The 25,654-nt window shown below is 38.4% G+C and overlaps 1 protein-coding gene across 3 annotated transcripts in view; it reads left to right on the top strand.

Moving 5' to 3' along the window:
* Hecw2 (HECT, C2 and WW domain containing E3 ubiquitin protein ligase 2) overlaps window positions 1–25,654 on the top strand; it is a 336,885-nt gene that overhangs the window by 263,479 nt on the left and 47,752 nt on the right. For all 3 annotated transcript variants that reach the window (XM_048345051.1, XM_048345052.1, XM_048345053.1), the window contains 4 exons: window positions 8,234–8,368; window positions 11,881–11,983; window positions 13,872–13,968; window positions 24,388–24,471. In XM_048345051.1, coding sequence (XP_048201008.1) covers window positions 8,234–8,368; window positions 11,881–11,983; window positions 13,872–13,968; window positions 24,388–24,471 — 419 coding nt within the window. The remainder of the gene's footprint in view (window positions 1–8,233; window positions 8,369–11,880; window positions 11,984–13,871; window positions 13,969–24,387; window positions 24,472–25,654) is intronic.

Here is a 25,654-nt window from a genome sequence, read left to right on the forward strand (position 1 = left end):
AACTGATTTTGGTTCCTTGTGTATTGTACATATGTTTATCAGAACTAGGGAAGGTAAGAGGAACATCAACATGGAAAGACAAAGGGTAAAAGTGGAACCAATGCAATAGCAATACTTAGAAGATAATATGCTGTAACCTAACTGTATAACTCAGTGTGGGGAGGGGGAGAAGGTGGGAGAAAAATGAGGGAGGAGGTAACAAGTTTGATATGAAATGTACTCACTGCCTTACATATGAAACTGTAACCCCTCTGTACATCATTTTGTTAATTTAAAAAAAAACTAATGGATTTGGAAAAAAATATCCTTGGAAGATAAATAACTCAAAATTGGAACTAAAATCAGTTTATACATTTGCACAGAGCCATGCACTTCCTGTGCAAGGCCACAAGGCCTTCTTTCCCTAGACATTTCCCCTTAACCTTCGATGCCTGCCGTAGCCCTATGGAAGGTTATGCAGTGGTTTCAGTGTAGCTTGTTTCTGGAAATTCTTCATAGTAATATTTGAGATGAGCCTTCCATGATGAGTAGGATTTTTATTAAAAAGCAATTATGGAAGAGAGAACCTAGGAAGGGACAAGGAAAACACTCAAAATGAAGGCAAGAGATAGGAAAGCAATGATGATAAACATCTAAGCAGATTTCAAGCGCCTCATTATCAGTGCAGTGAAATCAATGGGAGCTATAATGCAAGGTGACAGAAATATTTTTTTTTAAATCTTTTTTTTTGGCCAGTCCTGGGCCTTGGACTCAGGGCCTGAGCCCTGTCCCTGGCTTCTTCCCGCTCAAGGCTAGCACTCTGCCACTTGAGCCACAGCGCCGCTTCTGGCCGTTTTCTGTATATGTGGTGCTGGGGAATCGAACCTAGGGCCTCATATATCCGAGGCAGGCACTCTTGCCACTAGGCCATATCCCCAGCCCAGAAATATTGAGAAATATACCTTGGAGCTTATAACTGCTCATTTACGTGAAGGGAATATTTGATTTAATTTTGGGGAAAATTGTTATCTGCTTTGTTTTCCATTTCTCCATTTCCTCTTTGCCTTGTATTAACACAGGGTATCTTCCCTTGCACATGCCTAAATTGAAACAGTAAAACAACAACAACTGAATATCTATCAGACCCATCAAGCCCATGTAGCATTTGTCCTGGTGAGGGCCCTGGTTTCTATCCTATGTGAAGTCCCTGGCCACTGTTTACTGGGTTAAATTCTATTGAGTTTGGTGAATAAAATGCAGCTTAATACTTAAAGGTCTTGAGCAAATTAAAAAAAAAATTCCTTTTGCAAGATTAGTCCCCCACTTTGAAAATGTTGTTTTTTCTTTTAAAATTCATTTGATTTCACTTGCTATTTTGTGGGACATCTCTGGAATTTCTTTAAAACCATGAATAACTCTGGGTGGTGGTGACCTGTTTGTATGACCTCAAGTTATGTGGTAATAGAGATGAAGATAGAATTAAATTCCAAATTTATAGATATTGTGTTGTTTTTGAAGATCTCCTTTCTGTTTTTAGCAAGTAAATATTTCAGATCAAAAGATAACCTACAAATAAATATACACTGGACCACATGACAAAAGATGGGTATCTTTCTAGGGCAGTTCACCTTTTGGACTGAGGGAATAGAACAGATTTTGGTTTTATGGATGTTTGTCTAAGCAAAATGCTAGACTCGTGGAATCTCGAAGAACTTGTCCAAGAATGGAGGGAGCCTTTGCCTTTTCTTTTGTAACCGTTATCCTCATGACTTGCATTGAGTTTTCAAATAGATGTTGTTTTCAGAATTCCTGATACTGCCTCTTCTCCCTCTGAAATAGTTGATTTAGGTAAGCTCCATTCTCAGTCTTCCCTAATGATGTGTTGGGGAATGCAAAGGAAAGAAAACCTAAGGTTCTGTCTTCCCCTAGCAGAGCCACAAGCACTTTCCGTTTTACATTGTTTAGGAGGTCTTTTCCTATGTATTCCTGCCTTGGCAAACTGTTAATGGAAACCATTTCAAACTTCTTTCACTTAGATATGTTGAGCCGGAGGTTGGTATTTCTTCATTAAATACTGGTGGCCGTTTCTTTTGTTAAAATAATAGGAGTTAAAAAAAAGAAAGGCTGTGTAAAGAAAGAAATGTATTTTGTTTGGCCTCACTAAGATACCACTTTGGCTTCAACAAGCCCCTTTTTTCCCTGGCTGCAACTTTGCCCCTAAGCTGTGAAAGAAGAGAAGTTTTAAAATGAGATTGGAGTTTGTGTATTTGCATTCCTTCCCATTTCTTTTGAGTTGTTAGAGTTTGTTGCCTCAGCACTGCAAAGATTGAGCAAATTTCCTTAATGAAATTGAATAGTAGAGAAGCTATGTTGTTCAAAATTTGTTTTGCTAGTAGCTAATGTGAAAAGGACTTTTTCAGATAATTATTTTTCATATAAAGACTGCATTCCCAACATATTCTATATGATAGACAACTAATACATATTAGAGACTTCCATAAAAAATGTCAAACTATTAAAGTGGTATGACATAAAAGTGACCCAAATTAGAAAATAACGTCTGAATTTTAAAACTGCCGGATTCACGCAGCCAGCACTGCAGTTAACAGTGATCAAAGATTGTAATGATCATGTGTTTTGTAAATTGTAAGGAAAAGGTTATTTGTATATTATAAACTTTAATTGTCCATCCTGATTGTTTTGGTTTCATCTAGTTATGGAGATTCAGTAAATGCCTTGGAACAACAATGAATTCTCTTAGCTCATGTGCATTTCTTTAATATTGGAACTCAGCTGGGATTAGAAGACTATCAAAATATTTGATCTGTCATTAAAAACAAAAGCAACAATTTTACAATGAAAAAAGGTGACCTAAATTATACACATTTACATACACACACACACACACACACACACACACACACACACACACACACCACTGTCATTGCATTGCTAGCTTGAAATAGCATTTCCTGTGGGAAAGTAATCTATTTAATTGATATGTGCCTCACAAATAGAAATGGCAAACCTAGAATCTGCCCAGGGATTTTTTTTCATACTTCCTCTCCATTGTTTTTATTTTATTCACTTCTTTATTGCTGGGCTGGGAATAAAATCCAGGTCTTCCTCATGTTAAAAATAAAACACATTTTTCACAACTTGCAATGACCTGATTAATTTCTTTTCCCTGGAGAAAGCAGAGCACTAGTGAAACCTGGCCAAGGTCACACAGTGGGCTCAGAACAGAGCCAGAACACATGCTGGCGAATGGCTCCCCTGTGCATTTCTGCTAGGGCTCTGCCCTGTGGGATTGATGAAGGTCTTCCTGGAGACCTTTCCCCCAAAATACTTGGGACTTCAAAAGAATGTGTAAACAATACACACATTCCAGTGGACTCTGAAACCGAACCTCTCATGGGATACAAATCACACCTAGTCCCCACCCACAGCTAAGCCTGGCACAGGACATGGCATTTGTTGGCTGGGGTCTAGAGCAGCCTTTGCAGTGTTGAAATAGTGGGGAGGCTAAGAAGCACTGTGAGTAGCTGTTTAAGTGCTTTTCTAAAACCAGATACTACAGGAGGTATGAGAGGCACAGGAAGAATGTAATAAATCGAAAGAATGGTAAGCATCCCTAAATACAGTTGGAGTTCCTGACTTGAATATTAGACTGTTTTCTCTGCCTTTGTAGATCCTTCAGTATTACCTGTTAGGAGTTGATTTGTCTGTATTGTCTGATGTGAACTATTCCATTTGCTTACATAAGGCAGTTCAGAAGAGGACATTCTAGGGGTACTAGGTGGTTCATTAAGCTGCAAGAGCTCACTGGCTTCTTCCATCTTGTTGCCCAAACATGTCATTTCCATGTTTTCAGTGTGGCTGTTGGAGCTCCAGATGCTATATTCTTGTTTCAGGGAGCAGAACAGGGGAAGGATTGAAAGAGGGAGGGTTCAGCCTCTCTGGTGAAAAGAGGCCTCTCAGAGTGCCATGTTTAACCGATCAGCTTCAAAGAGCTTCAGAAGAAGAGTTTTACTGGTTCTCTTTTCCTTCCTTCCTTCCTTCCTTCCTTCCTTCCTTCCTTCCTTCCTTCCTTGCCTTAGGAATGTACTATACCAGGAAACATCATTGTGGTCCTTAGGGAAGTGGCTCAGAAATGAAAACTATTATTAGTAGTAATAATAATAGTAGCTCACATTAGAGGTGCCATGAGCAGTGCACAACATTTTATATGAACCATGTCATCCAGTCTTCTTTTTAAAATAGGTGTGTATGATTATCTTCATTTTACAGAAATGAAACTGAGGTTTGAAAAGTAAATGTAAGCAATTCACCCAAGGTTACATGGACAGTAAGTGGTAGGGAGAGAGCTCAGAATCACATGATCCACACTTGTTTTCTTTCCAGATTCCAAGCATCCAATCAGTTCTTTGCCTCCCACTTTGCAACTTCTAACTTGGTAGTTTATTTATACTTAGAATGGGATTTTTAAAGCCTTAGATCTATTATGTTCTATGGTCTTTAATTTCTTTAGTCATCTTACAAACACAACACACACATACACACACTTTTGTTTCTCAAAATCTTAAACTACTTGTGATTTTTAATAATTGATTACTTAATTGTGAGTTGTCTCCTCATACTTTGGCCAAAATCTGTGCAATCAAGTTTTGGCAATATGTTAGTTACATACTGTGCTCTGTCCTGTCCTCATCCCAAATCAGCCCTAAAATATATTGAGTGTGAACAAGAAATAGTTCCTTCCCTCAAGGCATTTACAATGTAATTCTTTAGAGAATGATTTGCACAAGCCTGTTAGCATTAAATTAGACTATGACACTACATGCAAATCACAATTGACCTAGATGTAGACACTTATTTGTCCTTATAATCACTACAGCATCATTTTACCTCTAATGTCCACCCATCCCTTGAAAACATACCTGAGAAATTACGTGGAAAGACACAAGTAACAATAGCTTAGCACTCTGTTTTCCCTTAAGCAGTGTTAGTAGTAAAAGCTTGCTAATGTTGATCTACACAAATCTCAACCAGACCTTGCTTATAATACCTACTATGTAAAACTATGCATTATACATGTCCATTTGGGAAAAACACTTTACTTCCTGTTTTCTGAAAAGGGTCTGAAATAATGGACAAAGTGTAAGGAAGGCCAGATCAAATAAGAATTGTCATGCTCAGTCAGGCCACTTGTCTGTGTCTATTATCGTGGCACATTTTACTGGACTTGAGAAAAAAAAAAAAAGAAAGAAAGATGTGTCCCTGGAGAAGTTAAGGATGAGGAAACATCTCCATTTTTCAATCTTTTTGTACTTGGAAATCAGATATTAAGAGAAAGGGCAGGGAAAGCTTTTTTCTTTTTTTTTCCTGTTTTGATCTTGCAGCAGCCATTGCTTTACCTCCAGGTATTTCTTTGTAAAGAAAGAAAATACTTTTTTTCTTGAGTGTTATCTATAAATTATTTTGCTCCATTTCCTGATTATGTACAGGAAGAAACATTTTGTTCCACAATGGGGTGGTGATTTTGTTTTGTTGTTTTTATTTTGAGACAAAGTCTCACTATTTAGCCCAGGCTGGCCCTGAATGTGAAATTTTCTGCCTCTGTCTCTGATTCAGTCAGAGCTGGGATTACATGCATGATCTACCACTCCCAACAAGTCATGGTGACTTAAAACTGACCTAAATATACTATCTGTTATTTGAATTTGTCTAGATATATTCATCCCTAGGCTAATTGGGAAGTAGGTGATAGGATGAGAGCAGAGCCTTGCTGTCTTTTTCCCAGACCCCAAGTATTTAACCAGTACCTTCCACTACTTGTAAATACTACCCAGGTAGCTTGTTCATATCCAGAAAAGGATCTTAAAGAGTTTCTATCCCATGATATTCTGTCTTTCATCCCTAACCTTGCAGGTATGGGGGATGTTTAGAAAGTCAGTTCTTCTTGCTTAGGTTATTTTTGTGTGTGTGTTATGTGCCCAGATACTTTATGTACACCGAGATTCTGAGTTTCCTGCCTATCCTTAGAGTTTCTTTATCTTTGATGACTCAATGACCTTCATCTTAACACTGGAAACTACTCATTTTGTATGTGTCTATGTGCTGGTCCTGAGTGTGTGTGTGCTGAACTCAGAGCCTAGACGCTATCCTTAAGCATTTGTCCTCGAGGAGAGCACTCTACCACTCTACTTCCAGTTTTTTGGTGGCCACTTGAAGATAAGAATATCACAGACTTTCCTGTCCAGCCTGTCTTCAAACTATAATCCTCAGACCTCAACCTCCTGAGTATGTAGTATTATAGGCATGAGCCTACTGGTGCCTAGCAAAACTTAGGGTTTTTTTGTTTGTTTATTGGTTTTTTTTTTCCAGTCTTGGGCCTTGAACTCAGGGCCTGGGCACTGCCCCTGAGCTTCTTTTGCTCAAGGCTAGCAATCTACCACTTGAGTCACTGCACCATTTCTGGCTTTTTCTGTTTATGTGGAACTGAGGAATTGAACCCAGGGCTTCATGCATGCTAGGCAAGCACTCTACCACTAAGCCACATTCCAAACCCAAAACATACACTTTTAATGTACTTCAAATAATGGCTTCATCATTATTTTGACTACTTTGAACATTTGAAACATATTTGTCCCAAAGACAATGATAAATAGAATTTGTGTAAAGTTTTATTCTCTAACAGACACAAATGCCTTTCTATGTTGAATTAAATTCTTACTACATTTGTGCTTCTTCATGATTTCATGTCATCAACACAAAGTAAGCACGAGAGACATGGTTTCTACCCTTCTAACATATTGTGAGGGTGAAATATTATTAGTGAGGGAGAGGTATTTTTCTAAGAAATCCATAGCTCGGAGAGCATAAGCAGCTTTCCAAAAGTCATGGTTGGTATGTGATAAGAATTTGGGTGTGTGGTGAATGACTAAACTGGAAAGGCACTTGGGTAGGAAGGAGATTATTTTAGAGATGTGAAAATGGAGCAAAACAGTGAGATGATTTCTCCCTAACAGTAGGAAGTGGTAACAATTTTGGTTTGGGGCAGTGACATAATCAAGGTGTCTAGAAGAAGTATTATTATAAGAAGTTGGCTGCTTATTGAAAGATGGCAACAGAGATGTGGAACAATTGAGGAACTAGTTACTTACATGCATAGCATAAAGCCCTGAACTAATAAGGTAGTGTTCAAGTTTGGTCAGGGTAGGACATGGTGGGCGGGGGGAATGGCAAATAAAGGGTACTATGGTGGGGAAATGGAAGGGCTTAGTGGCTGACTGCATAGGAAAAGAGAAAAAGAAGAGAATGATGCTGAAGTTTCAGGTGGCAACAACTTTGTAATAACTGTGTATGCTAAAAACCTAAAGAGTGCAGTTCAAAGAAGCCCCCAAACCCATGCTCATGGTGTCCTTCTTAAATCACATTTTTGCTATCTCTTGGAATATTTATTTATTTACTTATCTAACTTATCTATTTATTTATTGTGTGTGTGTGTGTGTGTGTGTGTGTGTACCAGTACTGAGACTTGAATTCAGGGCCTAGGCATTGGACTTGAGCTATTTTGCCCAAGGCTGGTGGTGCTCTAGCACTTGAGCTGTAGCTCTACTTCCAGCTTTGTGATGGTTAACTGAAGACAAGAGTCTCACAGACTTTCCTGACCAGACTGGCTTCCAACTGCAATCCTTAGACCTCAGCATCCTGAGTAGCTAGAATTACAGGTGTGAGATATCAGTGCCCAAGCCCTTTTAATTTTTTTAAATGCTATTTTGTACACTTTAATTTGTGCTGTAAGACATGTTGTATAGACGCAACTGTTTCTTCTTTGGGGAAAAGGGGGTCAAAATGATCAAGAGTGGAGAAGCAAAATGGAAGGGTGATAACTGTGTAGTTATGTGAGTCCATCCTTGGGCATAAAAGTTCTAATGCTCCTTTCTTAGTGTATTGGCCTCCTTACTTAAGTCAGTAGCTATGAAACTCTTCAGTCTAGCATCTTGCAGTATTTTTTTTTTTTTGTAAACCAAGCATACACGTATCCATATTCTTTCCAGGCAAAGATTGGCTTTCTCTATCTGCTCTCTCCTGAGGGCTAAGAAGTAATGCCTCCAAACATTGGAAATGATGAGGAAATGGAGCTAAGACCATGAGTGAAGTCAGTCTTTTCTTGAGTGTGTAATATTCTAGGTTAGCTAAGACACGTATGTGGCCTGCCTTGTCGATTCATTCAGTGATTGTTTCCTAGGCATTTTTTGTCGACCACAACTCCCGCACCACCACATTCATCGATCCTCGCCTCCCTCTGCAGAGCAGTCGGCCCACCAGTGCGCTTGTTCATCGCCAGCACTTGACCAGGCAACGCAGCCACAGCGCGGGTGAGGTGAGTCCCATGTGTTGGACAAAGACCTGTTGGTTGAGGGAAGCTACAAGGATATGATGTTTTTGTGGAATGGGGTTGGCTTTTTGTGGTCATTTTTCTTTGTTTGGTTTGGTTTAAAGAATGTCATGTAGAGGCTGCAAAGCTTTGGAATACTGATGGGATTTCTCTGGAAAAATATCCAGCTTAGATTTCAGACTTATAAGGTAGGACGTAGGAGGAAAGACTGAAAGATTAAGTTCCTTTATTAACTCAGAGAAAGGAGAGAGAAAATTGATAATGAACTAAAAACGTACTAAAGTGCAATAAAAGATGCTAATAACATGTCTCTTTGTACAAGCAAGGATGGTCCCAGAAGGTAAGCTTAATATATGTTTCCTCCCTCATTATTATTATTATTGTTGTTGTTATGTATTTATACAGAGGGGGTTACAATTTCATAAGTCAGGTTATGAGTACAAGATTTTTTGGTCAATATCACCCCTTCCATCATTCTCCCCTGTTTTCTTTCTTCTACCTCTACCCTCAAGTTACATGGCTCATTTTTTTTTCACATAATGTACATGGAATGTAATAGCTACATTATATTATACTACGTTGTAATGTAACTTTTAATGGAATAAAGCTTTTGTTAAGTATAGGGAAGCACTTCTGAAGCTGGTTTTGTTGGATTGCATACCATTATTCATCCAAGGTTACAAGTTTGTGGAATACTCACTGGTATTCTCTAAAGTTAAGATTTAGCCAAGAGAGCTGAGTTATATAGCAGGTGCCCAGAGAAAATGGGCTGAACTGAGAATGGCTGGAAGCCCCTGCTGTGCTCCTCTGGCAGCTTGCAGTGGCCCATGGTAGCCACATGAGGGCGCCCCAATGTCCTAACTCAGAACAAGATTCCCTTCTGGTTTCACTTCTTCATTTAGCAGCTTAAATAAGTATGAGGCATGCTTTAGGTGTGGGGGGTGTATGTTATTATGGGTTGATGTACATTGTTTCTAAAAATTCCCTTAGACAAACAAAATTAAGATTCCTTTCCCGCATGCCTTTTCTAAGTGCATATCATATTTTTAATATTGGGGGTCAAATATTTTTGTAGCCTTTCTTCTAAAAAAAATCTGAATGCAATAAATAGCTGGATTCAATTCATTAAAATTCCATTCTTGGAATTTCCCCTCGTGATGTACATACTTGCCTTAATGCATTGCGTGTTTGTTGGTTGTAGACGAATATACATGAGAAGCTCATATAAAAATGATATATAAACGTACTGCAGGATGAGGTATGCACAAAAATATTTATGTTTTTATGAGTAGCCAATAAATCTTTACCTTGCTGTCCTGTAAACCATTAGTGGTGAAGTGGGAAACAGTAACAGTCATCTTAAAAGCAGAACAGCTCTTTTACCCTTGGACCTGGGCAGCATAATGTCTGACTCTGTCACATGACCGGTGCATTTCAGCCACTTGTCATGACTTCACAAGTTGAAGCTGGCTGTACTGTCTAGACAGGCTTGTTTTCCTGGGAAAACATACAGGAGATCAATCATTGTATTTACATTTCCTCTCAACTCTTCTCCTTTAGAACTCAGGTTATTTTCATGGTCTATAGTAGCCTGTTGGAGGAGCGGGCCCCTCAGAGGTACATTAAAAATTGAACAAAAATTTCTCTTCCTATTGACAGCAACTGAGCAATGCAACATGGCTAACATTCCCCAAGACTCCCCAGTATTCAACCATAGTATGGTTAAACCTTTGTGAGAATGTTTGTTTGGGCACAGCTGCTGGAAATGTGTGCATCAGAGGGTTTGTCTGTGGTTTTAAGACGTGGGGTCTAGAGACCTCTAGCTGTTTGGGGGGGGGGGAATGACACATGGCAACATTGTGGCAGGAGGGAAAGTACATATATTGGTGTGTTATAATGATAAGCTCTCTGTCAGGCAATGTGTAGTTAATGGTTAAAGCTCCTCAGAATAGCTGAATCCATTCCTTAAAGCTAAAAACTCAAGAGAAGCAAGCTGAGGAAGCTTCTATTAACTTAATGAGTCTTTCTAGCCATTATCTCATATTCATTTAGCCAATCTTCCAATCAGTAGCAATAGCAGTGTCTCTTCGTCTCCAGCAAATGAACACAAAATGCCTCCTCCAATGTGGAGATGTGGTGGTAATGAAGGCAAATAATTAACACACATTTCCTGTGCTCTCAAAAAAGAGAGAAAACAGAAGATCTTAAAGTCAAATGAGCAAAATTATGAGTAAAAGAATCCCTTGTAAGTGTGTTTTAGTAGTTGGGAAAGAAACCTATACTAAAATCAACAACCTTTGTAGATAATCATAAGTCTTTTCACCATTTGTTTTCTTTCCAGCTTTACTGAGACATAATTGACAACTGATAGAAACTGTTAGTAATAGGAACTGCTTTTGAGTTTCCATACTAAGGAGTGTGGGAGCTTTGGGAAGGTTGCACTGAACTTCAGCTTGAAGTGTGGGGCAGGAAAGGCTTCATGGAGCAGGAGTTGTATGAACTGCACTTTGAGGATGAGAGAGAACATACCAGAAGGATAAGCAGGCCTGGGAGGGTGTGAAGCCTACTTTTAGTGCTAGGGCCTTTAGAAAAGACCTCAGTAAACATCTAATTAACTGAACAACAGGACAAAAATGGGCAGGAAGCTTCTAGTGGGTAGAAATACAAGTAACAACTTGTAAATCCAATGCTGTTTTAACCCCTGTTCTCTTATCCTCAGCCGTATTCCCTTAATCTTAAAAAGACTTCTGTCATGGGAAGTAGAATTGCTCAAATAAAAAGCTCCTGTAATGTCAGTTTGGTAGGAATCTGAATGGGTATTTTTGGTTATCTACTTGTATAAACGAATGTCTAGAAGTCTAGTAGCTGCAATAAATAATTCAGGTTGGGACAATCTATTTAGATCCTCCACACCTGCTACTGTTAGCTCCCTGCTGTGGAGCCACAAACCAGAAAGAGCTGTTCCACCAGGTGCTCTAATAGGCATGCAAAATTGCTTTTAAGGAGATGATACACTAACTCAGAACCTCAAGGGAGATTGCTTCTCTCCCGCAGTTCTTCCTCTGCTGTGGCACAGACTTCCCTGGCCTGCCTTGGCCAAAAAAATTTTTTTAAAGACTATCCTGGCTCTGCCCCAGTGAACATTCTACCACCCACACTTCCCTTTGATTGTCTCGAAGCAGGTTGGTCTTCTGCCCATGCAGAAGTTATTCTTAATGGGCAAGTCTGCTGTTTAGCTGCCCAAGGTATTGAACTGCTTTCTGTATATTGAACATAGTCACTGTCCCAGGATGAGGATGCTTCAGCCTTTCCCAAATTCAGCCATCAGAGCAGAGCTTTTGAGGACTATGAGAGCTGTGCCAGCTCTATCACAGCATCTGTCTGTTCTGATCAGTTGATACTCCACCATGCTTGTTGTTAGGTTGGTTTGTGCAACATGGTTTAGGATGGTGACATATAGCTCTTGGTACAGAATATGAACATGCTTTCATTTGCAGGTAGGAGAAGATTCTCGGCATGCGGGACCACCAGTTCTTCCCCGGCCATCCAGCACATTCAATACAGTCAGTAGGCCACAGTACCAGGACATGGTTCCAGTGGGTATGTTACCCCTGCCCAGAAACCTCTCTGTGTTCTTGCCTGTCACTGTGTATGATTAATGTGCCCACATTTCCCTGTCATGAGCTTGATATTTACAACCTACCCATTTTCCTTAAGAAGGGCATAACAACATCTTATGGGATAAGATTATCCAATACTACTCCACCTTTTCTAAGTAGAAGTATTAGGTTTGTGGACATCAATGAAAAATAACTTATTAAGGTAATATGTTATTCAATCATTAATCGTTTGGACAACCGTACACTTAGGATTTATTTAAGGCTTCAGACAGAATTTATATGGCATGTGAATTTGTATACACTCAAATAAATCTAGTAAAGAGAACACATTCTTAACGGGTTTCATGACAAAAAGAAAAGGCAGTAAGATCCTCTAAAATAATGAACGAAAGCCAGTGCCAGTGGCTCAGGCCTCAGAACACTGAGATTTGAAGATCAAGATTTGAAGCCATCCCAGGCACAGAAATTCAAGAGATGTTTATCTCCCATTAACTTTCAAAAAGCTGGAACTGAAGGCATGACTCAAGAGGCAGAGTACTAGCCATAAGCAAAAAAGCTGAGGGAGAACATGATGTCCTGAGTTCAAGTCACAGTACTGATATAAAAGTAAACAATAATAAATACATAATAACATAAAATAAAAGTAAGTGGGTGTATGCATATACACCTGTTAACATGACAGGGTCAAATATCTGTGGTTTTTGAAACCTAGAACTCATAAGACAGGGAGAATGGACCTTCTGGTATGAGGCCCCCTGTCCATCTGAGCTTGTGCTGTCCATGTGTCTGGTTTTGTAATGACTTCTGTAATTACTTTAAAATACAAAGAACCATAATGTCAGACAAAAAATCTGTAAGACTCCCATCTGAACAGAAAATAAAAGTAGGTGTGGGCTTTTCTGTGTGCTCCTGTCATCCCAGCTGCAGCAGAAAGTACAAATTCGGAAGAATGTAGCCCAGGTCTGTACAAGCAAAAAATGGGACCCTATCTCAAGGGGGGGTGTGTGGCTTAAGTGATAGACATTGAGTTCAAACCTCAGTCCTGCCAAAGGGATAAAACAAACCACTTGGTCATGATACGTAATGTAAAGCTCGTGACTTGAAATGTAGACATCTAGTGCTGAACGCTAACCATCTACACTATATTGTATCACTACTAATGTTATATTAAAGGTACTTGAAAGCTTAAAGTGCTATAAAATCGGTTCAGAATGTATTTATGGTGGCTCATGCCTGAGTCCAGACTTCACAGGAGGTAGTCCAAAGTCTGTATCTGAAAATTACTCTAAAACAAAAGGGCTGGTGGCATGACTGAATTCAAAACTGCTAAAAAATATTTTTAAGAAGAAAAGGAGGAAGAAAATTACCTAAGGGTAAGTAGACTCTCTAGTTCTACCTCCTTGCCCCTCTGTCTGGTTAATAGTTAACCAGTAAAAATGATTTTCCCTTTTCATCATCATTTTTGGAAGATTGAATTTGTTTAAGATAAGATCTCACTACTGGCCCAATCCAGGCTTGGATTTTTCAATCCTTCTTCCTTAACCTCCCAGGTGCTAGTGTACAGACATGTACAACCACTCCTGGTTTGAGGTTCATTTTATTAAAATGGTCAGTAACTAGAACATTGTTGATGAGTTGTCATTTGACAATAAATATGGCTCATGAAATCAGTTGACTAAGAACACCTGAGCAAGCCACCTAATAGCAGGAGACATTTCCCCATTAGACATAGGTTGTAGGCATCTATGGTGATCATGAATTGAAGTGCAAGGAATATTAGCAGAAAAATGGATTTTAAGAATTTGAAACAGATGTCCATAACTAATAATGGATTTTTAACAAGCTGTTGTTTCTTCTGATGTTTTCAGCTTACAATGACAAGATTGTTGCGTTTCTGAGACAACCCAACATCTTTGAAATTCTGCAAGAGCGTCAACCTGATCTCACCAGAAACCACTCACTCAGGTAACTGGGATTTGGAGATTTGGCTCAAGTGACACTAGCCATCAAATTAAATCCTGGTAACACTGATAGGTGTGTTGTAAATTTACATTTTCTTTTCTTGATAGTTTTTATAAAGGCATCATATGTCATTAACACCAGCTCAATTTAAGTTGAATAAAATTCTAAATGGCTCAGAACCCTCCTTAAAAAAGACCTATAGAAAAGAAAAAGAGTAACACACTAACCTTTTTCTATTTAAACACACACACACACACACACACACACACACACACGGGAGCGCGTGCAGAGGAACCCATGCTGATAGTCTGCTCCTCTCTCCAGCCATGTTTCACTGCATGGAGCCTGTCTTCTAACAACTGTTTTGTGCATCATGCTTCTAGCCTCAATTTTACTTTCTGAGAACTTGTGTTCCTCTTCCCTGGCAAACTTTTCGCAGTTTGGCAAGTAGCGTCTTTTTTTGAAAGCCCATGGCAACTTCTTCCTTGAACCCTTCAGTTGCTCTCTGGAGGCTCAGTCTCATGATCTAGGCTTGTAGTTCTCAGTCTCAGTGTGCTATGCATCAGCGGGAATAAAAATAGGGGAACTTCTGCTGAGAAACCTTACATAACCCAAAGTCCATTTGGTCTTTACATTGCCTTTATTGGTAGAAATATATTTGCTGCTAGGAATATGGCCTAGTGGCAAGACCTCCTATACATGAAGCCCTGGGTTCGATTCCCCAGCACCACATATATATATATATATATATATATATGGCCAGAGGTGGCGCTGTGGCTCAAGTGGCAGAGTGCTAGCCTTGAGCGGGAAGAAGCCAGGAACAGTGCTCAGGCCCTGAGTCCAAGACCCAAGACTGCCCCTCTCCCCCCCAAAAAAGAAGAAATAAATGTGCTCAGTGGTACCATTCTAGCTGACAGCAGTGCTTCTCAAGTAGTGGTTCACTCACTTGACTTTGTGCCAAACTGTTCTCATCAGGATATTCTGGGAATCTACAAAACACCTCTCCTAATCCCTCCTCCATTTTTGAGTCTACACCCCTATCTTCCTACCATCTATTCAGAAATTTAATTCAGGACATTATGGGTAAAGCCCAAGACTGGTTTTCTTTAATCCTGTTCATGTTATTCTCATGCACAGACAGATGTTATAACCTCTAACCTAGACACTAACTTGATGAGTAATCATGTGATTATCTAGTTGTTCTTTGTACTCTTTGGACTATTTGGATTTATGCTTTAGTTTTTCAGGTTCTTGTCCCTTATTTTCCAATTAGATTATAGAATCCAGACAAATAGGGATTTCATCTAACTCCTTATTTCTGCTCTTGCTGCTCAAATATCTAGAGAATAACACTTGTACACAATGAATATATATGCATATATACATATATAGATATGTATTCATTTATATATAAGTATAGACATTTATATACATACATACAGATATATATAAGTATAAAATAAACACATTTCTATATATGTATACATATATTTGTATATGTGTATGTGTATGAATATATGTATATTTATTGAGTTGGATATAAATGACTATATAGTCTTATGATTTTCAGTTTCTCACATCTTAAAAGTTGTCATTTTTTGCTTTATTTTTGAATTAACATGTGTTAGTATTATGAGGGGGATTGTAGTATAAATCTGTCCATACATGTACACAGTGTACTTTTGAACATATCCACCCCCTATTTACCATATTTCCATTACTTTAAAGCTTCTAAACATTATAGCTACAGAAAAATGTAAATGTTACACTACAAATGGTGCTTATACAGGAATCCCAGTTTCACATGGGGAATACTAAACTCAGATCTCAGTGCTAACAAAAATGCTGTTTGAACATGCTATAGAATCCCTTGTAAGATTTTAGTTATAAAATTACACAAATGAGCTTCTGAGTGTTCTAATGAAAGACCTTCAAGATTTAAGACCTTAAAACAAAAGCAAAATCTCTCCTCTTTTCTAAATACAGAATTTAAAAAACAAACTATTTTCTCCCAATTCTGCTAGCTCCAGCTACAATGCATGCACACACATACAACATACATGTCAGTATTTACCTCTGACTGCACCCCAGCTTCCCCGCCCCCCAAAAAAAGAACAAGAAAGATACAGAAAAGGGATTTCACTTTTTCTCTGCAGTGCATATTCTTGTTTAAAATAATTATATTTTTAAATCCCCATTAGTGGAAAGGATGAATGACCTCATCTACTTGCATGGGGCATCTCACTTTATCTTTGGCCTTTCATGATTTGACAGGTCCTTAGCTGATTCTAATTTGTGGGGCAGGGGAGGCAGGGAGAGGTGAAGGCTCCAATTGGTAGCTTTCATTTATATTTCTGTTTTCTTTTTTGAATCCTAAACATTTCTTATTTCTTTACGATTGCTTTTTAAATGAATTTTACTTAGAGTTTATTTTTCAGTGGCATTTAGGATTCCCTGTACCACCTTCTCAGGTAAATCTCACACGACAATCTCTTAGGATGAAACTATTTGACAGGCTTTGAAATGGATTCATGTTTTTAAAGGCCCTGGACAAATTGTGACCATAGAAAGTGTATAGTCATCCCAACAGAAGGAAGCAATCAATGGAATCAAGCCACTCCTCTTACCCTGAGAATGTGCCACATTGTGCTTTCATTTTCTGAAAAGTTTTTGGTAGTTAAGTTCTTTGCTTATCGTAACATGTGAAAGGGGAAGTTTTCTATATCCAAGAGAACATTCTGTTTTGTGTAGTTAAAAACTGCATGGTTAGGGGTTAGTCCCACAAATTATAGGGGTCAAGTACCAGCTGGTTTTCTTCATCTCCTATTTCAGTGATGTTTTTGATAGCACAATGTGGTTGTCAATTGTCACTATAACAAAATCCCTGAGATCATTAACTTACCTAGAGAAAAAGAGTTATTGTAGCTGCTGGTTTTAGAGGTTCCAGTTGAGATCCCATTGCTTTTGGCCTCTCGGGACTGTGCAGGCTGGAAATGGTGGGGAGGACATGGAGGCATGAACTGCTCATCTCATGACCAGATAGCAACAGAGAAAGGAAGGCAAGGGGCCCACAATCCTCAGTGGCTAAGGACCTTCAGTGAGCACCTCAAATAGCACCATCCTGAAGAGTGACATAAAAAAATATACAACCGGGGTGTGTGTGTGTGTGTGTGTGTGTGTGTGTGTGTGTGTGTGTGTGCTGGTACCTAGGCTTTAATGAAAGTCTACAGTTCTCAGTTGGCTTTTTGCTCATTTGAGCTAGATCTGTCATCTAGCATGTTGCTGGTTAATTGGAGATAGACTCTCTCAATCTTTTCTAGGATCCTCTGGATCTCAGCCTTCTAAATAGGTAGGATTTAGCACCAGCTATTGCCTCCTGGTTCAAAATTTAAAATTTGAATGCAGTAATTTATGTATCTGTGTATATTCTTCTGTGTCATTTTCAGGAAAATGATAGCTAACATAGCTGAATTTCCCTAGAGTACAGTATTACTCTGAAGATAGTGATAAAGTTTTGAACATTGTTTCCAATTCTTAAAATTACATTGTGATTTTAAGATTGTATTTCATTTTAAAGTTAATTTGGGTACAACTAAAATATTTACAGTAATCCATTTTTTATTTTTTAACTACAATGCATTTGGCACTTTCATTTCTTAAGACAGAAGTTTTTTGTTGCCTTCATGTAAGAAAATCCTAGAGGACTTTATGTTTTTGTTTCTGTTGTGGGTGGAATTTTTTTTTAATCTTCTAAATTATAACTGCCAAAATATAGGAAACTACTAGGTTTTGTAGTGCTGTTTTCCTTAAGTTGGCCCCTCATGTTATTTTTTTCCCCTTAGACTGATATTTTATATCATTGTTTAGAAACACTGGCTTACCTCTCTGCCTGTTCTTTTTTTGTGCTGTTTAGCTCAAAGTACTCAATAAGCCATCAAATTTTATGGACTGTTATTTTAAAACAAAATATAGGGAATTATAGCACAGTACCAATCCCTAAGTATATTTTCAATTAAAATACTTGACAAATGGGTAACAAAATACTATAATTAATAAAAATAGGAAGCTAATTATACCTTCAGTATTCATTGGTGGCTTAAGGTTCAAGCTGTTAGAATGCCTTAGGAAAGACTTTTTTTTTCCCTTCCAGTCCTAGGGCTTGAACTCAGGGCCTAGACTCTGTCCCTGAGCCTCTTTGTGCTCAAGACTAGCGTTCTCCCACTAAAGCCATAGCACTACTTCTGCTTTTTCCTGAGTAGTTTATTGGAGATAAGAGTCTCACAGAGTTTCCTGCCCAGACTGGCTTTGAACTGCATTCCTCAGATTTCAGCCTCCTGAGTTGCTAGGATTACAGGTGTAATCTAGACACTGGTACCCACCTAGGAAAGATGTTTTATAGCTAAATGCTTTGTGTGTAATAAAACTCATTTCATAGAATCCAAAATGTATTTTTCTCTATAGTAATAAATCTCATCCTTTCATCCATGGGGGTAATGTTCTAACACCTCAGTGGCTTCCCCCAAACTGTGCATGGGACTGACCCCTCTAAACGTACATATGTGATCGTGGTAAGGTTTTATTTATAAGTTAGGCATAGCAAGGAATTAATAAGAACACTATAATAAAACTGCAGTTACAACTATATACTCTAATAAAACTTATTTAAAACTTAGAAATTTTATTTCTCCCTGGAAATTTCTATTTAATGTCAGGCCTTATTGTTTGCCACAGGTTGATGAGATAACAAAAAGAAAAAATGAAACTATGGGCCAGGGGTTGCTTTGTTCAGTAATAATCCCCATTATGTACTGGATTATAAGAAATGTTACCCCTTTACATGGATTATAGCTCTTCCCTTCATTCCTTTGTTTTGGCTTTATGGAGTGGAAAATATCTTTTCTACAATCTTATATAGTATTTTACAGATGTCATGAAGGAACACTCCACAACCATTTGTGGAATGAGCTGGCAGTGTCAATTAGAATGGCTTGCCAACATTTGAACAAAAAATCTAGTTTTATGGTTTCCAACATATTATACTCTCTCAAAGAAGGAAGCGGAGGAAGAGTTGGAGGAGGAAGAAGAGGAGGAAGAGAAGGAAGACCTACCTAATAATATATATGTATATATATATATGAAGAATACTTTTAATGAGTCACTGTAAATAGAAATACACTTTGCTTTCTTTCAGATTCTTTAAAAGATTTAAACTTATAAAAACTAATATCTAAAATGATATTAATGGGTTATAACCCATATGAAAGTGCTCTCTATAACAACAATAGCCTATGGCATTATGTATGAATACCATCTTTCTCTCTAGAATTAAGTTAGCACAAATTTGAAGTAAATTCTAATAAATTAAGATGCCTATGGTAGATCCTCTAGCAACCAAAAAGCAAAGAAGGGGAACATCAAAATGGAGAGGCAAAGGATAAAAGGTGAACCAATGCAACAACAATACTTACCTAATATATTTAATACTTTAAAATTCTTGAGGAATTACTATACAATAAGCTCTAGGCTAAGTATTTTATTTGCATTCTAATTGGGCTTTTTAAAGATGAGGAAACAAGCAAAGAGAGCTAAGTAGTGCTTGGCCTAGAGATGTTTTATATCCATTTATGACAAATTTTGTTCCTAGGCTTGTGGCTGACTTGTGTTATTTCTGTGCATCCATAAGAATCACATGACCGTGAAAAGCCACATTTCCAAATTGAATCTATATAATAGGATGCAGAAAGTAAAGTTAGCTTTCCTACTGCTTGGCTTTGGGAAAGCACTGTCTAGTCAGACAGTCCCCTGTGACCGTGACGATGAGAGTGAACGGCTAACACTAATTTTCCTTTCTGGACATCATACCACTGGGGTATGTAAAAGCACCCTTGGGCAGTTCTAAAAGCATGTATGCTGCTGAACTGTGTGTATGGGAACCTGGTGTGCAGAGGCTGCAATCCAGAGAGTTTTGTGGTTTCGAGTATTGCTGCTTCTGATTGTTTCTGAGCACATGCCCTTCTTTAACTTCACCAAAATGCTGGTTGGTTTCAATGAGAATATTTTCAGTGGGAATTCCAGTCTTGAGACTGTGTTTATTGTCCTCAAATGATCTCCTGAAAGAGATGATCTTCTGTGCATGGGAGGAAGTGGTTATCAAGGCCTGAGTTATTGTGCGTCTGAGAGCTAGCACAGGCTTCCACTTCCTTCTGCAGTTCTCACTGTACCTAGTTCAGCATTTTGTTTTGACAGTTGTGGGGCTTCTTCATGGCCTCTTCATCTGTCTCTGCCCTTCGCTCAGTGGATGTTGGTTTAACAAGCAATCTTACGATTCTCTTTTTATTTTTCTGCCACAAGTGAAAGAAAATAATAATGGAAAAATTGTTTATTGCCAAGTCAGAGAGTGCTGCGAGGAGTCATATCTGTTATTCTTCCATTCACCAGACTTATGCCTGGTTTGTACTTTATGAACTGAGTATCTGCACGGCAGTGCTGGCTAGGCTGGTAAGGAGCAGATATATGAAGGAGGAAGAACTTTAGCCCTCAATAAACCCATATTTTCAAAACTATTTATAATTCTCACTATAAACCGTTGAGTAGACCTTCTTCATTCTGGATTCTTTTTAACTCTCTAACAATAACGAATAAACATATTAAGGGAATATCCATACATCAACCAAATCATAGCCAAATGTGTCTTTAATAACATCTCATTAGTTATATTAATTTCACACACTGACTAGACTCATGGAAACTCATAAAAATCAAGTATATTATTTTCCGTGCTAAAAAGAAAAGAAGTGCCACTAATTTGTTTATATTAACAACTGTTTGTATTTTATTGCATGTGACCTGGGTTGAATGGACTCTACCACCACTTTTCTGACTGCAAATCATGCAAAAATTTTATTCTTAGAATAAGCCATGGCATCTTTTATGGCTTATTTAGGATAAATGGCTATTGTACTTTTTTGTGTGTGAATGGCCTAAGACTGGGCTTTGAACTCAGGGCTCTGTGCTTGCTAGGCATACGATTTACCAGTTAAGGCACTCCTCCAACCCTTTCTTCTCTAGTTATTTTTCAGATAAGAGATGGAGTTTTGCCTTGGCCTTCTTCATAGCTGGAATTATAGTCCTGTGCCACCCTGGTCCACATAATTTACTTTTAAAAATCCATCTTCTTTTCTCTTTTGCCTATGGCAATTTACATGAGTAGGACTCATTTGGTCATTTTTAATGCAAAGTAATACTGTAACAAGAAAAGTTTTATTTTTCTAATCGGTATGAGAGTGGCAAACAAGGACCATTGCTATCATATGTGGTATCATAGCTCTGCTGTCCTTAGGGCAGCCAGTCCTGCTCACCAACACTTTAAAGTCTATCTCTGATCACTTGGCATCAACTGCCTTGTAACTGTGAGCATGAGACTCAAAGTCACATGGCAGTATGTAATCATGAATATTATCCAAAATATGCTTTAATTTGACCGAAGAAAAAGACTTGTAGAACTCAGGGCTTTATCTGAAGATTTCTAGAACATGACAACATCATTTTGAGAAACACTAGTTTGTAGACTGTTGGGCAAATATCTGTTGTAACTGAGCATCAGTTCCTATTTCATTCTCAGAAAAGATAGGATGTTTCTGAGAATGTCTGCTGTCTTGTCTTCCTTCCTTTGCCATGGACTGTTGTTCTCTTGACTACCCATAGGCTCGCATCTTTTTTACTTCCACTAGCATAGGTATGTGTCCGTGGTCTAAACAGTGTTCAGTTGAGTGGAGAGAAAAATTTACATAGTTTCACATCCTGCTGGAACTGCTTGTTGCTTTCACTCTTTGACTACAAACTCCTTGGCTCTGTTAGATTCTCAGGGTGTGGGACTGTGCCCCAGCATATAGTAGGTACTTAAAAATGTTTTCTGGAAGAATGAACAAATATTAGTATCACAGAGTATGTCGTGGTATGATGTACATGAGATGACTTGTTTAGAAGCATGTGATCCATGGCTTGTCGTTGTGATAAATGAGCTGGTCTGCTAGAAAATTAGTTTCAACTTCTAGTTTGTTCTTGCCTGAAAAAAATCAGACCAGTTGCCTTCACTGACTAGTGGTTAAAATCTGGAAATTAGTGAAAAATTTCCCAGTTGGTATACTTTTGCTCTTGGCTCTCTTTCCTTTCCTTGTCCTATCATCCTTGTGACTCAGAGGAGCTATGATGTTTTTCTTATTCACAGGAAACCTATAGGCCACAGTCCAGAACATGATTATCTTTACCATCACTCAACCCATTATGTGTAGCTCCAGTTAAGGAAGCTGGAGAGAGTGGTCAGCCTGTTTGATTGGGGTTGTGTTCTGTTTGCCTGGCTTCATCATGATGATAAACTAAGGAGATAAACTGCATATTTGTCAGAGATAGCTTTGATTCTTCAGCATCAAAGCATATTGTTACTGACCCTTTTACAAAAATTTCTTTGGTTAAGTAATTGCTCATTTTTATCCAAATGACTTTTTTTCTAATTCAGTTTTTTAAGCCAGTATTTTTCTCTCCTACCAAAAAAAATTCACTAGATAGTAACCCTTGATGTCTACCATTTTGTGTGAGAGACATAAGATCCTAACCATTGTGGTAAATGTCCTTCCTAGTTCCATCCTAGCTAGGATCAATCTTGGTAGCTGCAGTCATCTGACAAGAAGTTGACTTTCTGTATACTTTCTTTATATACATGTTCACCATACATCTCTTCATAGTCTTTTGGAAAAGTAACAGTAGCTAGCTACTGGCTATAAAAGACAGAAAAGAAAATATAGCAGTGTTAACACTGTTAGGTGTTTTGTGGACTGCTCTATTAGTAACATATTATGTTACTAAAATATTATACAAAATGGATTTTATCAAGAATAAATAAAAAATTGAACCTAGCATTCCCAACTCATGAGCCACATGTGGACAAGGGCAAGTCGACTTCTATGTTTGAAGGAGATTTTCAACCAAGAAGTTGCCCTTGCTTTCCATTTTGGCCCATTCCAAATCAAAATTTAAAAATCTAAAATACAGTAGAGCTTTATGAAAATATGAAGTAGAACAATAAGCTGCTCTATAAGAGCTAGATCTCAAATATTTTTACCAGAGATTGATATTTCATCCTATAGTACTACCATCTGAAAATAGTGTGCTTCTTAATCCTAGCTAATTGAGAGGTAGAGATCAGAAGAATTGTGCCCCAAGGCTAGCTATGCATGGTTGCACACACCATGGTAGATATGTAAAGCTCTATCTGCCTTTGCACAGATTTGCACAGAATCTATTTCACCAGTGATGGTAATAACTAAGACAATTTCATGTTTTGGGTTATTATTATTATTATTATTATTATTATTGTCAGTTATGAGGCTTGAACTCAGGGCCTGGGTGCTGTCCCTGAGATCTTCAGCTCAAGATTAACACTCTACCACTTGAGCTATAGTACCACTGGTTTTCTGGTGATTAATTGGAGATAGGAGTCTCACGGACTTTCCTGCCTGGGCTAGCTTTGAACCATGATTCTGAGATCTCAGCTTCCTAAGTAGCTAAGATCACAGGCATGAGCTACCGGTGCTCAGCAAAAGTCATGTTTCTATAATGGAGTTACAGTGTATTGACCATATCTACCTAAAGTGGTAATGAGTTCATTATACCTAACTTATGGGCAGACCCTCAGGAAAATAAAATATATCTGCCTGTACAAACTTTTTGTGAACATCAGGAGGTTGCTTTTTAGAAGAGGAGGGGATCACCCTCTAAAACTGTTGCTTAGATTCAAGCTCATAGCTGTTTTTAACTCAAAAGAGGGGAATGTTAAGCATGTCTACAGTAGTATTTAGGCAGCAAAAGTTTCAAAGCAATATAATAATCTTTCTTTCCCAATGTGAAAACTGGGAGATGTTGATGCCTACAAGGTCCTCTTGTTTCTATGTGTTTTTTTTTTATAGTGCTTGAAATCAAACCTAGGGCCTTACACATTCTAAGCAAGTACTCTACAACTGAGCTAAATCCCTGGCCTCACAATCCCCTTGAAAGCTAGACTATATCTCTCAAGAATATGTGTTCCTAGAATATCAAAGTATTACTGATATGTGATAGGTTACCAGCACATGCTATGGCTATTATAAAAAAAAATGGGGCCTTGGAATATGGCCTTGTGTTTGCTTTGTATACATGAAGCCCTGGGTTCAATTCCTCAGCACCACATATATAGAAAAAGCCAGAAGTGGCACTATGGCTCAAGTGGTACAGTGCTAGCCTTGACCAAAAAGAAGCTAGGGACAGTGCTCAGACCCTGAGTCCCAAGCCCCAGGACAGGCAAAAAAAGGAAGAGAAACGTACTTGAGTACTAAATTTCATCCCCAAAGCCTGCCACATATGTTTAGAACTGTTTCTTTATTTGAACAGGGAGAAGATCCAATTTATCAGAACTGAAGGGACCCCTGGCTTGGTACGCCTTTCAAGTGATGCAGACCTTGTGATGTTGCTGAGGTGCGTACTGGTACCGAAAGCCAGGAACCTCCTGGCCTCAGGTAGCACTTTAGAAAATAATGTTATCCTTAAGGCATACATTACACATTTAGGATGCTGCTTTAGTGAAAAGCCATTGCAGGCTGCTTTCTTAAATCAATGAAGTTTGTTTAACTTTGTTTTTGTCTGCTGGTGTAGGACATGGTGTCATGTCAGGGAAAGGTCATAGAAACCATGAATAAAATGTCCCATTCACAGGAGAGAACAGAAGAGTAACAAAATAAGGTATACACAGCTTAAGCTCCTCCTCTGGAACAGAGGTCATATTTATGTTTTCTTTCATTTTTTTTCCTCCCTTAAACTGTGCTTTGTCTCCTTTTGCTGATTCAAGATATTATTTATTTACTTTGTGGTTTTGCAAGTTTAGGTTTGGGAAACCAGATCAGAGCATTGAAATTTGGTCCCTGCTACTCACTCCAACTTGATGGCCCTTCATGAAACTAGCCAGTTGTATTCTCTTTCATAATGATTAGATTGGCTTTAGCTTTTGAGTCTAGAATAGTTTAGAAGGGAAACCATCACGTTTTCAAAAACCAGGCTCAATATTATCCTTGAAATGTAGGCAAAGCAAAGTAAAATAATGTTTTGCTCTACCCATCCGGACACCTACCACCAAGGCCCCTGTAGAATGGAAAGAAATGCATGCTGAGTCCCTCAGGCAATGTTTGTCTTTCCCTGAGTGCTAACAACCCCATTCCTGTTTTCTGTGGATTTTTCTTTTCATGAATGCCTTTCACTTGGGAGTTGCCATGTTTGTCACTATATTTCCGGCTGCCTACTTGATTGTTGCTAAAAGTGGTTTCCCTTTTTAGTGGTGTAGTTGAAGCAAAACTCAGGAGATAATCTCCTTCTGTAGATGCTTCACTACCTTTCCTCTGACCTATGGGAGGCCTGCTTCTCAGCCTTGGTGATGTTCTCTCCCCTGTGCTATACTACAGCAATGTTGTTGAATGAGAAAAGGAAGAACCTCAAGAATAATATGTACTTATAGAGGACTTACATACTTGTAACAACGTACAAGGTGTGTGTGTGGCTTGAGCACATGCATATGTTACAAATTATGAAATTGTGAAAGGAAGATAACTGTTCAGTCATGATGGAATAAAAGAATAACTGGAACTTCTGAGCCAGTCGGGGAGCAGAA

The sequence above is a fragment of the Perognathus longimembris genome, chromosome 4 (assembly GCF_023159225.1).
Source record: "Perognathus longimembris pacificus isolate PPM17 chromosome 4, ASM2315922v1, whole genome shotgun sequence".
Taxonomy (NCBI): domain Eukaryota; kingdom Metazoa; phylum Chordata; class Mammalia; order Rodentia; family Heteromyidae; genus Perognathus; species Perognathus longimembris.